Source organism: Drosophila arizonae, chromosome 3 (genome assembly GCF_054131065.1).
Source record: "Drosophila arizonae isolate 15081-1271.41 chromosome 3, UAZ_ARI_1.0, whole genome shotgun sequence".
In the NCBI taxonomy this organism is placed as follows: domain Eukaryota; kingdom Metazoa; phylum Arthropoda; class Insecta; order Diptera; family Drosophilidae; genus Drosophila; species Drosophila arizonae.
The window spans coordinates 31,327,487-31,346,140 of NC_142923.1; the positions used below are offsets into that span (position 1 = coordinate 31,327,487).

General features: G+C 39.9%; 1 protein-coding gene across 1 annotated transcript; it reads left to right on the forward strand.

Moving 5' to 3' along the window:
• The first annotated feature begins 231 nt into the window (after nt 1–231).
• Nucleotides 232–7,397, forward strand: LOC149270072 (uncharacterized). The gene is made up of 2 exons (XM_089463704.1): nt 232–2,893; nt 6,648–7,397. The coding sequence occupies exons 1-2, from the start codon at nt 1,928–1,930 to the stop codon at nt 6,690–6,692; spliced, it is 1,011 nt and encodes a 336-aa protein (XP_089319830.1). The 5' UTR covers nt 232–1,927; the 3' UTR covers nt 6,693–7,397.
• The last annotated feature ends 11,257 nt before the right edge of the window (nt 7,398–18,654 follow it).

Consider the following 18,654-nt stretch of genomic DNA (forward strand, 5'->3'; position numbering starts at 1 on the left):
ATGCCCGTCGCGAGATCATATTCTTAATGCGCCTCAACGCATTCATACCATTCCCATAAATATATATCGAAACGCTAACATTTTGTTTGCATGAATGTCGCAAACGATTTTAAGATTTCGGTATACTCAACATTCAAAAGGAAAGAGCTGGGACCGTCGCGAAGAAATTTCAAGTTTTGTGAGCTGCTGAGCTTCATGATTTGAGAGCCTACAGAGAGAGAGAGAGAGAGAAAGAGAGAGAGGGAGAGTAAGACAACGCAAAGCGCATGCATGACCATTTCGTTTGCGTGCTTAGAGCAGTGTTGCCGAAACTTTTCAGCAAAAGTAGCAAAACCGAAGGCTGAAAGTAGCTAGAAGTAGCCAACTTTCTTCTAAAATAGCTGAAAAAGTAGCAAAAAAGAAAACAGTGCAGTTTTTTCATAAAAAGTCAACTTTATTAATTTAATTCTGATAATATCTCATCTATGACCACCAGCTCTTCATTTTCACCATTGTCGCTTTTATAATATGCCTTTTCAAGGTAGTTGGGTGGAACGCTATACTCATAGCAACATTTGCCATATCGGAGTAATCCATATGTTTTGTGGACACACAATCTTAATGAAACTTTCAATACGTGATCATATGGCTAAAATGTGTGTACATTCCAAAGCACAAGTCTCTAGTACTTGAAATGCGTTTTTTACAAAATGATGGCGTCAATGGGTCAGGGTATAAAAACTGATAAGAAATGAATTTTGCATAGCATATTAGAAAGCTTACCTATTCTTCAGTTGTAGTATTAATTCTACGCAAAGCTCAGTACATTCAAATCATTTACATTTAAAAAGTATCGAAGCGAATTTTGTTATAAGTTCGCTTTTAGCTAAATTTAATATTTGAAAATAGCCAGTGTTCGGCGCAGCAGCTAATAATTGCTCTTAATAGTTAAATAAGCTTCTCTTAAGTTAATCTCTTGCCTTTGTCATTCTCATTCGCTGTTAGCGCACTCTTGCACATAACAAAGCATAACACACATACATATGTAAATCTCATCCGCTCTGTTAATTGCATACTCCTCTTTATTTATATTCTTTTAAACTCTGTACGAAAATAGTCTTCATTCGCGCAACACCTACAAATTTGTCAGCCTCGCATCGAAATAACTTTGCCTAAACATTAAATTAATCAATAATAAGCTAAATTATATCGTTTTGGTTTTATTTTTTTGCCTTCGTAAATGATTGGAGCCAGAGTTGTCGAAAAAGCTCGGCAGCTTCAAACATTTTGGTGACCCCGACGTGAACTAATACACTCTGTGATGCTCGCTTAGCGCGTTATAAGTTATTACACCATCTTGGCGTCGCTCATCAGTGAAATTTACAAAACATTTGTGCAAGATAGTGCATTCAAATTATCAATTTCATTGTGACACAACCTTGTAAAACATTTAACATTTCGTTCGAACTGCATATATGTATGTATGTGTATGCAATTGTCTTGAGTTTTTTGCATCCTCTTTTAATTGCCGTTTCGTTCGTCGCGGTTGGCGCCTTCTCAGCTGCATCTGCATAGAAAGCGCGCAAACCTAAAAAGCTGTGTCAATCGTAGAAGACACACACACACACACACATACATAAATCAAAACTCAGATAATCTGCATGCAGTGGCTTTGCATTCTGATTATCTTTATCATTTTTTCTTTCGTCCGTGGATCATCGCGTTTAGCGCCTTTTATGTAGCGTCTGCACAGCTATTCCGAAAATAGTTGTCTCGATCACACACGTACATACATATGTATATACGTACAGTGGGCTTGCATATAAAATGTGCAGATAAATTATATGTGCATAAGTGGAACTATTAGCTTGTACATTAGCGTTACAATTGCAAGTGCTTTTGCAAAAGTGAACATAATTGACTACATTTGTGACTAAAATTTAAAAAAATGAATAATTTAGAATCGAGTGCTGATCAAGTGCCTGCATCTCAGGTCACTTATCTAAAGCGTAAAACGAAAGCGCTGTTCGATAGACTCGAAAGTCTATATGCCGAATCAGACGCGGACAAATTAAGCCATATGGATTCGTGTGATTTACGTGTACTTTTGTACTCGATCACCAAATTAGAGTCAAATTTCGATGCGGTTCACACGAACTTAGAAGAATCAGATTTTGAGTCCATATCCAGTGATTTACCTGCGAAATTTGAATCAATTCTACTGAAGTTTAAGGCCCTGCTTCAACGTGAACTGGGAAGTCGGCCAAATCAACAGTTTTCTTCGACACTTAATACAAGCTTTACAAATGCTCATCCTGTGCTCATTATGTCAAATCGGTCGCGTTTGCCGCAGTTGGAATTGCCAAAATTTAGTGGAATCTATACTGAGTGGGAAAACTTTTTCTCTATGTTCAAAACGATCATATATGCTGACTCTGATCTCAGCCCTATTGAGAAGCTCCAACATCTTCGGTCCTGCTTAAGTGGTGCTGCGCTGGATACCATCGGCTCATTGGAAATAAATAGGGCTAACTATAGCGTCGCTCTGGATATTCTTCAACGTCGATTTGATAATAAACGTTTTATTTTACAGGCACACATCAGAGCGATATTTGGGCTTGAGAAGGCAGATTCATCTGTGGGCAGACTGAGGCAGTTGGCGGATAAGGTTACATCTCACATTCGTGCTATGGATTCTCTTGCATCGAGGGAAGAAGTCGCTGATTGTATCATCGTGCAAACAGTGTTGCAGAAATTGGACAAATGCACTCAGGCCAAATGGGAGGAACGATCATCAGGAAATGAGTTACCGTCGTGGGCCAAGTTGTCAACGTTCTTGCAAGAGCGGTGTCGAATGCTTGAAAATGTGGATCAAGTTTTGCAGGATGGTCAGGTTGGCAAGTCAGGGAAGATCGTGAGTACACATTTGAGAAAATCATTTGTTGCTTCCAAAACTCCCAGTCGTTGTGTCTTTTGCGAAGACACGAGCCACATGATATTTCAATGTACGCGTTTTGAGCAATTGCCACCCATTGCACGACATAAGGAGGCCAAGAGACTCGCTCTGTGCCTAAATTGCCTAAGAAAGGGGCATCAGCTGAAAGATTGCAAATCTAGTACCTGCCGCACTTGTCAATCGAAGCACCATACCTTATTGCATTACAATCAATCTTCAGTAGATACATCCAACACTGTCCAACAAACAAATGTAATACATTCCTCTGCTATGGTTGCAATGTCACCTTCTTTGCCTCAAGCCCATCTGCCGCCTCATTCGTCTGATGTTGTGCTTCTAGCCACTGCTATAATCCTTGAGATCCTTTAGATTCAGGATCTCAACTTCACTTTTTTACCACGCAATTCGCTAATCAGCTTCAGCTCCGAAAAAGAAAGTCGCTTACTGAAGTTTCTGGCATTGGAGATGCTAGCTTCTCAACTGAAGGATACTCAGTCGATCTCGATCTGAAATCGCGGATTTCAGATTACTCAACTACCATCAGCGCAATCATCGCCAAGACGATTACTGATAATCAGCCTGGAATTTCAATGTCTACTAATAGTTGGAACATACCCTCAAATATAAAGTTATCTGATCCCTTATTTTATAAGTCACAGCGGATTGATCTTCTCATCGGAGCTGGTCTTTTCTTTGAGCTGTTGTGTATTGGGCAAATTATGTTGGCACCTGGGTTGTCAGTTTTGCAGAAAACTCAACTCGGCTGGATCATATCAGGTGGCGGGCAATCGGCCCCCAAACTCTCATCGTTCATCGTAACTCAAAGAGCTTCCGATGATACCAATCTCAGCACTCGGCTTGATGATTTGGTTCGTCAATTTTGGGAAGTGGAGCACGTTTTCGAGCCTATCGCCAAGGTAACAACAGAGGAGCTCCACTGTCAGCAGCATTTCATCGCAACTCATCGTCGATTGTCTTCAGGGGAATACTTAGTCTGCTTGCCAAAAAAGCAAGGCTTCGAATCTTTGGGCGACTCTTATGTGCAGGCCAAGCGTCGGCTCTTAAATTTGGAGCGTAAGTTTGCTCGAAATCATGCTATGAAGGAAAAATACTCTGCATTTATGAAAGAATATATTGATCTCGGCCATATGTCACTGGTGCCCAGCGCAGAAATTTCTAAATGCAAATACTTCTTGCCTCATCATTGTGTATACAAGGAAGAAAGTTCGACAACAAAGCTGAGAGTGGTATTCGACGGTTCGGCTGTTACCACATCTGGGCTTTCATTAAATGATATTCTTATGTCAGGACCGACCATACAAGCTACATTGTTTCACACACTCGTTCGTTTTCGCACATTTTCCATTGCACTTACAGGTGATATTAGTAAAATGTATAGGTGTGTGAAGGTTTCAGAGCCTGATGCAATGCTTCAATGTATCTTATGGCGAAACTCATCAGACGACGACATTCTAGTCTTCAAATTGAATACCGTCACTTATGGGACCAAGCCCGCTTCTTTTTTGGCTATTCGTGCAATGCACCAATTAGCAATGGATGAGTCGTCATCATACCCCCTAGGAGCTAAAACTGTTATGCGAGATTTCTATGTTGACGATCTGATCTCAGGAGGTAATTCAGTTGAAGAAGTTCGCGACATAATGAAACAAACTAAAAAGCTTCTTGAGCAAGGCAACTTCCAATTGAGAAAATGGTGCTCAAACTCAATCAACATTCTTCGCGGAGTTCCAGAAATCGAGCAGGAGAGTTTTCTCAAACTCGGCGATGGGACCGATGTGACAAAAACTCTTGGACTCATCTGGGAGCCTCGAAAGGATAGATTCGTATTCACTTTCGAGCCCAAAATTAGTGTTGGAAAACACACAAAACGTTCAGTTCTGTCAACCATTGCACGATGCTACGATCCGTTAGGTTTGATCGGACCAACATTAACTAGGGCAAAAATCATCTTGCAACGCATGTGGAGAGGCAAGCTACAATGGGATGAGAGTCTACCACAATCATTGGAAACGATTTGGAGCGAATTTTGTAAGGACTTTCATCAAGTGAGCAATGCAACATTTCCTCGTTATGTACTCCAACTTAAAGCAAGAGTTGAATTACATGCCTCTGCGATGCTAGCCTTCAGGCCTATGGCTCTTGTGTTTATGTTCGGTCATCGAAGAATAATGCTGTTAAAGTGCATCTACTCTGTTCCAAGGCTAGAGTCGCCCCACTAAAGACCCTCACTGTGCCTAAGCTTGAGTTATGCGCTGCATTTCTGCTTGCGAACTTGATAAGCGATATAGAGAAACTGAACTTGTTCGAATGTGAGATGCATTGCTGGTCAGATTCAGCGGTGGTCTTGTCTTGGCTAAAGGAAGAGCCATCCAAATTCAATGTTTTTGTTGCTAACAAGGTTTGTGCCATACAGCAGCTCACAATCGGCATGGAGTGGCATTACGTGCCAACTGAGATGAATCCTGCGGATATGTTATCCAAAGGAGCAGCACCGTTAGAGCTCTTGCACTCAAAATTATGGATGCATGGACCTTCCTTTTTGCAAGAGGAAAAATGTTATTGGCCTAGGCACTGCTTGCCTGAAATGCGTTAAAGAGTCTTGCTGTCGGCAGAGCATGTGGACATCTCTTTGTCATTCAAGTACATAAATTCATTCGGAACAATGAAGCGAATCTTTGGTTTGTTAATAAATTCATCCGGAAAATAAAATCACCTGAGTTATCATCGGATGATCTGCGTCACGGATTGTTCCTATTATGTCGTCTTGCTCAAAGAGCTCAGTTGCAACCGGAATACTTTGCCCTACAGAATGGAAGGAATATACACTCGTCAAGCGCCATTCTTTCGCTATTTCCGTTTATGGATGATTTTGGTCTACTAAGAGTTGGTGGTGGTCGTTTGGGGCATTCTACTCTCGGTTTCGATGCGCGTCACCCAATTATTTTACCCAAAAACCATCCCTTAACCTTCGCTATAATATCCCATTTTCATCAAATGCATCACCACGCCGGACCGCAGGCTTTGCTTGCAGCTATTCGATTGCAGTTTTGGCCCATAGGCGGCATGAAAACTGTTGCCCGAGCATTGCGAAAATGCATAATTTGATGCAGATCCCGGCCTCGCCTAGTTCAGCATATAATTGCAGACTTGCCTAAGGAGCGTGCACAGTGCTCACCGGCATTCACAATCACTGGAGTTGACTATTGTGGACCTTTTTATTACAAGCCCGATGGACAAAATAGAGCATCAGTAAAATGCTACGTCTGCGTGTTCGTTTGTTTCACAACTAAGGCTGTATGTCTGGAGCTTGCAAAGGATCTGTCGACAGCTGCCTTTTTGGGCGCCCTCAAGCGTTTCGTTAGTACGCGCGGCATTCCAACATGCATCTGGTCAGACAACGCAACCAACTTTGTGGGTGCACGGAACGAATTGGCGGATCTGAGACGTTTATTTTTGAGCCAGGAACATCGTACTGAAGTTCACAACTACAGCATCAACAACAGCTTCGATTGGAAATTCATACCTCCTCGTTCGCCACATTTTGGCGGTCTTTGGGAGGCAGCAGTGAAGACAGCTAAAAGGCACCTATAACGGTCTATGGGATCGGCACTTCTTGGTTTCGATGAACTGCGTACATTGGTGTGCCAAATTCAGGCTATAATCAATTGTCGTCCTCTTGTTCCAATTTCAGAAAACCCTGATGATCTTGGAGTTCTCACTCCAGGGCATTTCCTGACTGGTCGACCACTTATCGACTTCCCCGAACCAGATCTATCTCGGATTAACTGCAATCGCCTCGATCGCTGGCAGCGTATGAAATACATACAGCAGTTGTTTTGGAAGCGATGGAGTGAGGAATACCTCACAATTCTGCAACAGCGTGGAAAATGGCGGACCCCACGGCCTTCTATCAAGGTCAACGATGTCGTTTGTGTAAAAGACGAAAACCTGCCACCTTTGAAGTGGCCATTAGCCCGGGTCGTTGAGATCATTGCTGGAGCCGATGGAGCCGTGAGAGTCGCTGTTCTGCGTACACCCACTGGAACTACACGTCGAGCTGTCAATAAGCTGTGCGTCCTTCCGGTTGATGATCCTGTTAAAAGTCATGGTATTTTAACGGTAGGGAGGATGTTCGGCGCAGCAGCTAATAATTGCTCTTAATAGTTAAATAAGCTTCTCTTAAGTTAATCTCTTGCCTTTGTCATTCTCATTCGCTGTTAGCGCACTCTTGCACATAACAAAGCATAACACACATACATATGTAAATCTCATCCGCTCTGTTAATTGCATACTCCTCTTTATTTATATTCTTTTAAACTCTGTACGAAAATAGTCTTCATTCGCGCAACACCTACAAATTTGTCAGCCTCGCATCGAAATAACTTTGCCTAAACAGTGTCCACAGACTCGGCATTAAATTAATAAATAATAAGCTAAATTATATCGTTTTGGTTTTTATTTTTTGCCTTCGTAAATGACACTGACCAGAGAACACATAGACTAGAAATGTAGTACAAAGTTTTTCAACACCGAAAAATCTGACTCCTAGGGCCTATCAATTTCGTATTTGCTCGGCTCTTCACTTTTTAGGTTCGGGCTACGAAAATATGCGAAGGTACAATCATTCCGCTTCATGCGCTCGACCGAGATGGTCAAATGTTGAATAAAAGATGTCTCTATGCTCAATTTTTGTTCTTGCTCTCTCGCTCTCTCTGCTCTCTGCTCTCTCAATATGTATATGTATGTATGCATGTGAGCACAAGAAGCAGCTCACGAAAATTGAAATTTCTTCGCGTTAGACTGCCGTTTCTTCCCTTACGTGAAGTGTATTCCGAACTCTTCAAGCCGTTTGCCATGCGTTTTCGTTATTATTTGTGAGAAGGGTATGAAAGCGTTGGTGCGCATAATGAAAATGTTTTCGCGATTAGCATTCATACACACTCTCGCTTGCTACATGTACTATGAGCATTTGTATGCCTGTGTGCGAAGCTCTTGCCGCCTGTAGCAATTTTACAGCCCAGCATTTGCATTTGGTCGATCTTGTGAAGTCCTCACATACATATGTATGTATGTATGTATATACATTTGACTGTGTGTACGCATGGGATGTGCTGTTCACAATTATGGGATATCACTTGTAGAAGCATTTGTATGCCTATGTGCCTTTACATGTGCGTGTGTGTATATCTTTGTTTGTATGCTTGGGAGATGAACATTGGCGTGTGCCTACCTCAACTTTTAATGGTGTGAACGATTTTGGGTTTTAATTGAAGAGGCGCGCTTATATTTAAATAGCGGACTAACTAAAGTGACAGGTGCACTTCCCATTACTTTTGATACGTTTTTTTACTTGCATGCACCTGTATATGTATGTACATATATGAACGGGTGCAGGGGATCGAAAATTTATTGAATTATAAATTTATTGAATTATCTTGTTAATTTTATTAAATTATCCTTGTTTTTATTGATTTCTTTATATTAAATTTAATGTTTTCTATTTTTATACCCTGAACCCATTTTCAATGGGAAATCAGGGTATTATGGTTTTGTTGAAATGTATGTAACAGGCAGAAGGAGGCGTGGCAGACCCCACAAAGTATATATATTCTTGATCAGGGCGACGAGCTGAGTTGATTTGGCCCTGTCCGTCTGTCTGTCCGTCTGTCCGTCTGTCCGTCCGTCCGTCTGTCCGTCTGTCCGTATGTATGAACGCGTCGATTTCAGAAGATATACGAGCTAGAGACTTCAACTTTTTTTTTAAATGTCCGTAATTACAGCGCGCATATCAAGTTTATCATTAAAAATCAATAACTCATCCCGATCTTTTTTTATCGATAAAAAACCTTATCGAAACCCAGTTATAAAATTATATCTTCTACACCTTTATTGCTAGAGTCTCCAAATTTTTAATGTATGCTTACATGCAATTTATACAATTTCGGTTTTTGTTAAAATTTACCCCCCACTGTTAAATTCACCCCCTCACCATCACTTTTGTAAAAAGCGTATTTCAAATACTAGAGACTTGTGCTTTGGCAATTACATGCATATCCATGTTATAATCATAATCTGAAAGTTTCATGAAGATCGTACGTCCATAAAAAAAGTTATTAAACAATTAAGTTCTCATAGTAAGCGCTTACTGCCGCCCATGCGTGTTTATGCTTGTGTGTGTATATGTATGTAATTGTTTGTGTATGTGTGTGTGTGTGTGTGTGTGTGTGTGTGTGTGTGTGTGTATGTATGCCTGTGCGTGCGTGCGTGTGTGTGTGTGTGTGTGTGTGTGTGTGTGTGTGTGCGTGTTTCTTGTGTAAGCTGAAAGACTCGGAAAATTATTGAAATAGCTATTACTCCAAGGGTTCAGGGGATCTCGTAGTCGAGTAGTCTCGACTAGAGCTTTCTTACTTGTTATATTTATTAAATTAGTGATATAATATTACCCAGATTCCTATTTAAAACAATTGTTTTTATAAATTGTTAATAGAAAATAAAAGGTACTTAAATACAAGCGCGCCTCTTCATATATGTACATACATATACAGGTGCATGCAAGTAAAAAAACGTATCAAAAGTAATGGGAAGTGCACCTGTCACTTTAGTTAGTCCGCTATTTAAATATAAGCGCGCCTCTTCAATTAAAACCCAAAATCGTTCACACCATTAAAAGTTGAGGTAGGCACACGCCAATGTTCATCTCCCAAGCATACAAACAAAGATATACACACACGCACATGTAAAGGCACATAGGCATACAAATGCTTCTACAAGTGATATCCCATAATTGTGAACAGCACATCCCATGCGTACACACAGTCAAATGTATATACATACATACATACATATGTATGTGAGGACTTCACAAGATCGACCAAATGCAAATGCTGGGCTGTAAAATTGCTACAGGCGGCAAGAGCTTCGCACACAGGCATACAAATGCTCATAGTACATGTAGCAAGCGAGAGTGTGTATGCATGCTAATCGCGAAAACATTTTCATTATGCGCACCAACGCTTTCATACCCTTCTCACAAATAATAACGAAAACGCATGGCAAACGGCTTGAAGAGTTCGGAATACACTTCACGTAAGGGAAGAAACGGCAGTCTAACGCGAAGAAATTTCAATTTTCGTGAGCTGCTTCTTGTGCTCACATGCATACATACATATACATATTGAGAGAGCAGAGAGCAGAGAGAGCGAGAGAGCAAGAACAAAAATTGAGCATAGAGACATCTTTTATTCAACATTTGACCATCTCGGTCGAGCGCATGAAGCGGAATGATTGTACCTTCGCATATTTTCGTAGCCCGAACCTAAAAAGTGAAGAGCCGAGCAAATACGAAATTGATAGGCCCTAGGAGTCAGATTTTTCGGTGTTGAAAAACTTTGTACTACATGTCTAGTCTATGTGTTCTCTGGTCAGTGTAAATGATTGGAGCCAGAGTTGTCGAAAAAGCTCGGCAGCTTCAAACAGCCAGTTTTGTAGCTAATAGCTGTTTGAAAATTTTTGTAGCAATCGGCCCTAAAAAGTAGCCAGATCTAGCTACAAAATAGCTGATTCGGCAACACTGGCTTAGAGCGCACTGATTTCGTCGTGCTATCTTTCATTACCCGACCCATCCAATACCAAGCCGAGCGAATGCGAAGTTGGCCGGGACCTGCTAGACAGATGTTGCGGCTTGGAAAAACGTTGCTCTACATGTCTAGTCTATGTGTTGTTTGGTCAGTGCTTATATGTATTTTATATAATTTCGATTTTTGTTGTAATTTACCCCCCACCCTTATATCCACCCCCTCACCATCACCTTTGTAAAAGGCGTATTTCAAATAGTAGACACTTGTGCTTTGGAATGAACTTACATTTTCAACATATGAAAGTTTCATTAAGATTGTACGTCTAGAAATTAAATTATTCAACAAATAAATTCTAATAATGTTGCCCACACTGCAGCGCAGCCCAAGCGCAGTCGCTGCTTACTGCGTAGTTAGCAGAGCGCGTTCTAATACGTGCGTGTGTATGTACATATGTGTGCTGAAAAGAAGTGCAGAGTGATTAGAATATCAGATTAGAGGGTTTAGGATATCTCCTAGTCGAGCAGTCTCGACTAGAGTCTTCTTGTTTTTTTTTATACCCTGAACCCATTTTCAATGGGAAATCAGGGTATAATGGTTTTGTTCAAATGTATGTAACAGGCAGAAGGAGGCGTGGCAGACCCCACGAGGTATATATATTCTTGATCAGGGCGACGAGCTGAGTTGATTTGGCCCTGTCCGTCTGTCTGTCCGTCTGTCCGTCCGTCCTTCTGTCCGTCTGTCCGTATGTATGAACGCGTCGATTTCAGAAGATATAAGATCTAGAGACTTCAATTTTTTTTTAAATGTCCGTAATTACAGCGCGCATATCAAGTTTATTATTAAAAATCGATAACTCATCCCGATCTTTTTTTATCGATAAAAACCTTATCGAAAACCAGTTATAAAATTATATCTTCTACACCTTTATTGCTAGTCTCCAAATTTTTAATGTATGCTTATATGCAATTTATACAATTTCGGTTTTTGTTAAAATTTACCCCCCACCCTTAAATTCACCCCCTCACCCTCACTTCTGTAAAAAGCGTATTTCAAATACTAGAGACTTGTGCTTTGGCAATTACATGCATATTCATGTTGTAATCATAATCTGAAAGTTTCATGAAGATCGTACGTCCATAAAAGTTATTAAACAATTAAGTTCTCATAGTAAGCGCACACTACAGCCCATGTGTGTGTATGTGTTTGTGTATGTGTATGTATGTGTTTGTGTTTGTGTGTGTGTATGTGAGTGTGTGTATGCGTTTGAGTCTGTATGCGTGTGTGTGTATGTATGCCTGCGTGTTTCTTGTGTAAGCTGAAAGACGCGAAAAATTATTGAAATAGCTATTACTCCAAGGGTTCAGGGGATCTCGTAGTCGAGTAGTCTCGACTAGAGCTTTCTTACTTGTTAGAATCGGTTACGGTCAGACGCATTGCAATGACTCATTCGTGTGACGCTCTCAAATAACAGTCGCGTAAAGACTAATACGATTTTCGCTCACACAAAGACTCTCAGCAAAAGACTGTTTTGCTAAAAAACTCAACAGAAATGATTTTTGCATTCGTGTGCATGTGAATAGATGCATACATACATACATAAAAGAACGTAACAATCGCGTGGGATTACCCATACATACGTAAAAGACTGTTTGCTTCATTTCACTCACGCAAACGATCAGTGACTGAATTGAACGAAACGAAAACAGAAATAACAGTCTCGCTCAGAGCGTGAGCAGACCTAAGGCAGTCGCGACAAAATCAGTTTCTGTCTGAGTCTTTTTGATTGTGTCAGTGAAAGACACTTAATTGCAGTAGCTGACTGACTAAAGTAACATGTGCTCTTCCCAATACTCTGTGGCACTGTGGAATTGGAATGCGATCGATCTCTTGCACCTGCACATATACAGGTGAAATAGACCTTTTTAATTAGAAGCATACACATACACTCACGCACATGTAAATGCACAGAGGCATACAAATGCTTTTACAAGTTATATCCCATAATTGTGAGCAGGGCATCCCATGCGTACACACAATCAAATTTATATATGTACAAGTTAACACACAAAGTTACACCAAAAACTCTCCAAGCAACTTAGCAACAGTGTTAGTGCACTGAACCCAAGGCGGCTTCCGCCACGTGCGCTGAGTCAGCATTCCTACGGAGTCAAAAGACAACAACAATAACAGGCCTCCGCCACGTGCGCTGCGTCAGCATTCCCATCAAGTCAAAGAACAACAACAACTGCAGCGGCACTAGCAGCGACTATAAATATAATAAAGAAACCAGCCAGTCGGCTCATTAGGAATAAATCACCGAACGGTTTTTAATAATTGGCGCCCGAGCAGGGACACGCGGAGTTGTATCCTAGTAAAGGATTGCGTTCAACACTTAGATCGTGCCCCATCGCCACGCGTTGTCCGTTAACCATAAGGATCGCTTTCAACATACATACACATACACAAACACATACACACACATACACAAACACATACACACACAAGCACCCACGCATAAACACGCATGGGCCGCAGTGTGCGCTTACTATGATAACTTAATTGTTTAAAACCTTTTTTTATGAACGTACGATCTTCATGAAACTTTCAGATTATGATTATAACATGAATATGCAAGTAATTGCCAAAGCACAAGTCTATAGTATTTGAAATACGCTTTTTACAAAAGTGTGAGTGAGAGGGTGAATTTAGAGGTGCGGGTACATTTTAACAAAAACCGAAATTGTATAAATTGCATATAAGCATACATTAAAAATTTGGAGACTCTAGCAATAAAGGTGTAGAAGATATAATTTTATAACTGGTTTTCGATAAGGTTTTTTATCGAAAAAAAAGGTTGGGATGAGTTATCGATTTTTAATGATAAACTTGATATGCGCGCTGTAATTACGGACATTTTAAAAAAAATTTGAAGTCTCTAGCTCTTATATATTCTGAAATCGACGCGTTCATACATACGGACAGACGGACAGACAGACGGACAGGGCCAAATCAACTCAGCTCGTCATCCTGATCAAGAATATATATACTTTGTGGGGTCTGCCACGCCTCCTTCTGCCTGTTACATACATTTCAACAAAACCATTATACCCTGATTTTCGATTGAAAATGGGTTCAGGGTATAAAAAATACTTGCGAATAAAAAATAACAAGTAAGAACGTTGCAGTCGGGCGATACCGATTGCAGAATACTCATTCACAGCGCCAACTCTGTCAACCAGAATAGTGCAATTTTCAAGTCTAGTGCACAACAAAAAATTGTAAAATCATCGATAGCTATTACTATGATCATTGTATCATTGAATCATTGCATCATTGAATTCAAATTACATACATACATAATTTATACAATTTTGATTTATATTATATATTTATATCCATATATTGGATACCGGCTTCAAGCTAGCAGCAGATCAGCGCGATTTTCCCATACATGTGCACACACTCATCAGACAGAAGCGCGCCTTTTTTCACATTCTTAGAATTTCGATTGATTTCTGGACTTTCTAGCCGTTACTGTAGTGGTGCTAAGGGCGACGCAAGTTATGTTAAAGTAGGGGAGGTTCGAACCTCTTCGATGTTTTTTTTTTTTCATACATATTTTTTTTTTCGAAAATAGATATTTTATTGGGAAGGTGCGAGCTTGACTGAATGGCACTTAATACTTTTCATTTTCTTAGTCGAATAATTTTATAAGTTTAAATTTGTTTCTTCTTAAAATACAATCTCAAATACATACATATGTATACGCAAATACATACATATGTATATATGTATGTGAGTCTGCACGCATAGCATCAAGCATTCCAGCCTTATAAACGCGCTCATTTGTATGTGTGTATGTATGTATGTATAAGTTAACGACAGACCCTACAAAAGGGCATTGCACCGGCCCAATTGTATCACGGCTCCAGTGCATGCAGTTTTGACTCGTGCGCTTTGTCAGCAAAATACAATAGCAACGCAACCGCAACCGTGGGAGCCTATCGTCAGCAATAATAATAAGATCAATGCACTTGGCCAAAACACAACGTTAGCGCGTCGGTCAGCACCACCGTGAGAGCCATCGTGTCACAAGACACCTATCAGCAGCAACAGCAGTGACCACGGCGGCAGCGACGCCAATAGCAGCAGCGGCAGCTTTCATATAAATAATACTTGTATAATTATTCTCCAACTCCGAAAGTGAATAAATGTTTTTTTTAATCCAAAAACCGCTTTCGAATATTTAATTGGCGCCCGAGCAGGGACCCGCGATCGTCACCACAAAATGTTTACGCGTCGAAAAACATAGTACCAACTATTGTTCGCGAGAGCACCTATAACGAAATATAGCTGCTAGTGAACGCGACGAAAATCCTTAGTGCCTAACCCGCAGCTATCGAAGCGTTAGTACCTAATCCGTAGCTAACGGGAGCATTCGAACATCCGTAATAGTGCCCAATCCGCAGCTGCGCCGTGTTCGTGAAAGAGTAACTCTAACTACGTAAACGAGGTACGGTCGTGGGTCAAAAACATTGTTGCCACCCTATAAATGTCCGCCCGTAGGGTACCGCGTAATCAGCGTGCGTCGCAAGATCTTGAGTAACAGACAGACCACTAATACTGGAATCTGACGAAAGAGAGCAATCCGGACCATCATCGCGGGAGTCAACGATGCTAAAAATATTGTAAGCATAGTGAATAAGATTTAAAAACAAAAAGTAAACAACAAACATTAAACAATTCACCTAGAAATTAAGGAAAACCAGAAATAAACAAGAAATATTAAACTTCAACACTTAGTATTTAAGAAAACTCTAAAATTGTACTACTGAACGGCGAAGATCACTGCGTTGATCGCGTAGGAATTTACTAACATAAATTAGGATTTCAAGAACATTTTCTGAAAGCAAACCACCATAATTTTCCGATTCGATAAAAATTCTTTAAATCTGTCCGTGACCAGTATAGGTGCCACAACTTACTTGACCGAACCAATTGAGAATACGATTGAGAGATGCCGGAAAAATTGCCATAACCCATTATATATTTCTGAATCTTTTTAACCTCAACACTCAAATCAGATTTTTCGTATTGCAGACTCTAAATACTTTTCATGGTATTCTAGGCATCGATGCAATGAAACAACTCAATGTTGCTATTGATGTCAGGAATTATATCCTAATAGTAAATGGCAGTAATAAATTCCGTATTAAGCAATTACCTGCACAAGCAGTTAACAATATAAAGGTCCGAACAAATAATATGTCCGATAGCCAGAAAAAGATAATAGATCGACTAATTCAAGATGCTAAACCGTTATTTGCAGACCCAGAGCAAAAATTAACTCACACGACTAAAGTAGTAGGAGAAATCCGAACCAATATCGACACTCCGGCTTACAGCAGGCATTACCCATATCCTATTGCTCTAAAGCAAGCACGACTTTACTTAACGCTAATATGAAAATCCAAATAGACAAGTGTGAATTTTTCAAAAAGGAAGTAAATTTCCTAGGATTCACCATTTCAGACAATGGCGTTGAGACAAATCCAGAAAAGGTTGAAGCGATTTCCAGATTCCTCATACCCATAACTCTTAAAGAACTACGATCGTTCGTAGGCCTCTCCGGCTACTACCGTAGATTCATAAAAGATTATGCAAAACTAGCTAAACCCCTTACCACTCACCTCAGAGGTGAAGATGGTCGAATATCAGCAAAAGCATCAGATAAAGTTAGATAACAAGGCAATAGAAGCACTCAACAAAATAAAGCAAACTCTTTGTTCTAATGACGTAATTTTAAAATACCCAAACTTCTCTAAAGAATTCCACCTAACAACCGATGCTTCGAATTACGCAATCGGTGCAGTCCTTGAACAAGAAAGCAGACCCATTACTATTATATCGCGAACATTGTCAAAAACAGAGGAGAACTATGCAACAAACGAAAAAGAAATGCTAGCCATAGTTTGGGCATTGCAAAACCTTCGAATTTACTTGTATGGAACTGTCAAAGTTATTATATTCACAGACCACCAACCAATAACCTTTGCTTTAAGTAATAAAAATCACAACGGAAAATTAAAACGTTGGAAGAGTTACTTAGAAGAGTTCAAATACGAGTCCTCGATACGCATCGAAGATGACATATACGAATCAAAAGTAATGTCCTTCGCAGAAGCCACCCCACAGCTATTTCAAATCATGGCGGAAACAAACAAGATCGATGAAGTCCTCTCACTGCAAATGCTCAAGGAAATAAATCTAAACAACACGAGAAAATTAGAAGCCTTAAAAAGCAGCAACGATATAAGAGCAACAATATAACTCTCTCTGGAACTCTACTGATAATTATGGTAGTAGTTGGATACTTGCTAAAACGGAAGACCCCAGACACCACAGGCCGAGTGACTAAATCATATAAATAATACTTGTTTAATTATTCTTAAGTTTAGTTCTAACCCAACTCCGAAAGTGAATAAATGTTTTTTTTAATCCAAAATATATTTAATTTATACATAAATGCGTACTGAGCATATTCTAAAAATCTCGTAGCGATTGATTTGTCTGTGCATTGTTTTTGAATTTCCAGCCGCTACACTGTCTTTTCTTTGCTATATGGCGTCATAACAATAATGTGATTTCGTTTTAACTACCGTTGTTCGAAACGACGCGGTGGTGCTTGATCAGGGTGACAAGCTGAGTCGATTTAGCTCTGTCCGTCTGTCCGTATTTTTGAACGCGTCGATCTCAGAAGATATAAGAGCTAGAGACTTGAAATTTTTTTCCTAGGTCCGAGTATAGCACGCGCATATCGAGTATTGCTTTAAATATCGATAGATTGCTCCGTTATTTTATTATCGATTAAAAATATTGAAAACTAGTAATAAATTTATATCTCCTAAACCTTTAACGCTAGAGTCTCCAAATTTTAAATGTATACTGATATGCAATTTTGTTTTTTGTCAAAATTTACCCCCACCTCTCCCTCACATTTGTAAAAGGCGTATTTCAAATACTAGAGACTTGTGCTTTGGCAAATACATACATATTCATAATATAATCATAATCTGAAAGCTTCATGAAGAAACTACATCCAGAAGAAAAGTTATTGAACAATTAATTTCCCTTAGTAAGCCACCACTGCAGTCAATGCGTGTTTATGCTTGCGTGCGTATCTCTGTGTGTGTGCGTGTGTGTGTGTGTATGATGTGTGTGTATATGCCTGTGTGTATGCGTGTGTGTGTGTGTGAGTGTGTGTGCGTGTGTGTGTTTTGTGTAAGCTGAAAGACGCGAAAAATGATTGAAAGAGCTATTGCTCGAAGGGTTCAGGGGATCTCGTAGTCGGGCATTCTCGACTAGAGCTTTCTTACTTGTTAAACAATTAAGTTCTCATAGCAAGCACACACTGCAGACCATGCGTGTTTAGGCGTGGGTGCTTGTGTGCGTGTATGTGGGTGTGTACGCGTGTGTGTGTGTATGTGTGTGTGTACGCGTGTGTGTTTTTTTTATACCCTGAACCCATTTTCAATGGGAAATCAGGGTATAATGGTTTTGTTGAAATGTATGTAACACAAAGTATATATATTCTTGATCAGGGCGACTAGCTGAGTTGATTCGCCCCTGTCCGTCTGTCTGTCTGTCCGTCTGTCCGTCCGTCCGTCTGTCCGCATGTCCGTCTGCCGTATGTTTGAACGCGTCGATTTCCGAAGATATAAGAGCTAGAGACTTCAAATTTTTTTTTAAATGTTCGTAATTACAAGGCGGATATCGAGTTTATCATTAAAAATCGATAACTCATCCCGATCTTTTTTATCGATAAAAACCTTATCGAAAACCAGTTATAAAATTATATCTTCTACACCTTTATTGCTTGAGTCTCCAAATTTTTAATGCAATTTATACAATTTCGGTTTTTGTTAAAATTTACCCCCACCTCTAAATTCACCCCCTCACCCTCACTTTTGTAAAAAGCGTATTTCAAATACTAGAGACTTGTGATTTGGCAATTACATGCATAACCATGTTATAATCATAATCTGAAAGTTTCATGAAGATCGTACGTTCATAAAAAAAGGTTTTAAACAATTAAGTTATCATAGTAAGCGCTCACTGCCG

What these genes read in the sequence shown, in the direction of transcription:
- LOC149270072 (XM_089463704.1), top strand. Translation starts at nt 1,928, where the DNA reads ATGAATAATTTAGAATCGAGTGCTGATCAAGTGCCTGCATCTCAGGTC. An exon ending in TTGGCAAGTCAGGGAAGATC is followed by an intron (nt 2,894 to 6,647) that starts GTGAGTACACAT and finishes TTCCAATTTCAG; the next exon opens with AAAACCCTGATGATCTTGGA.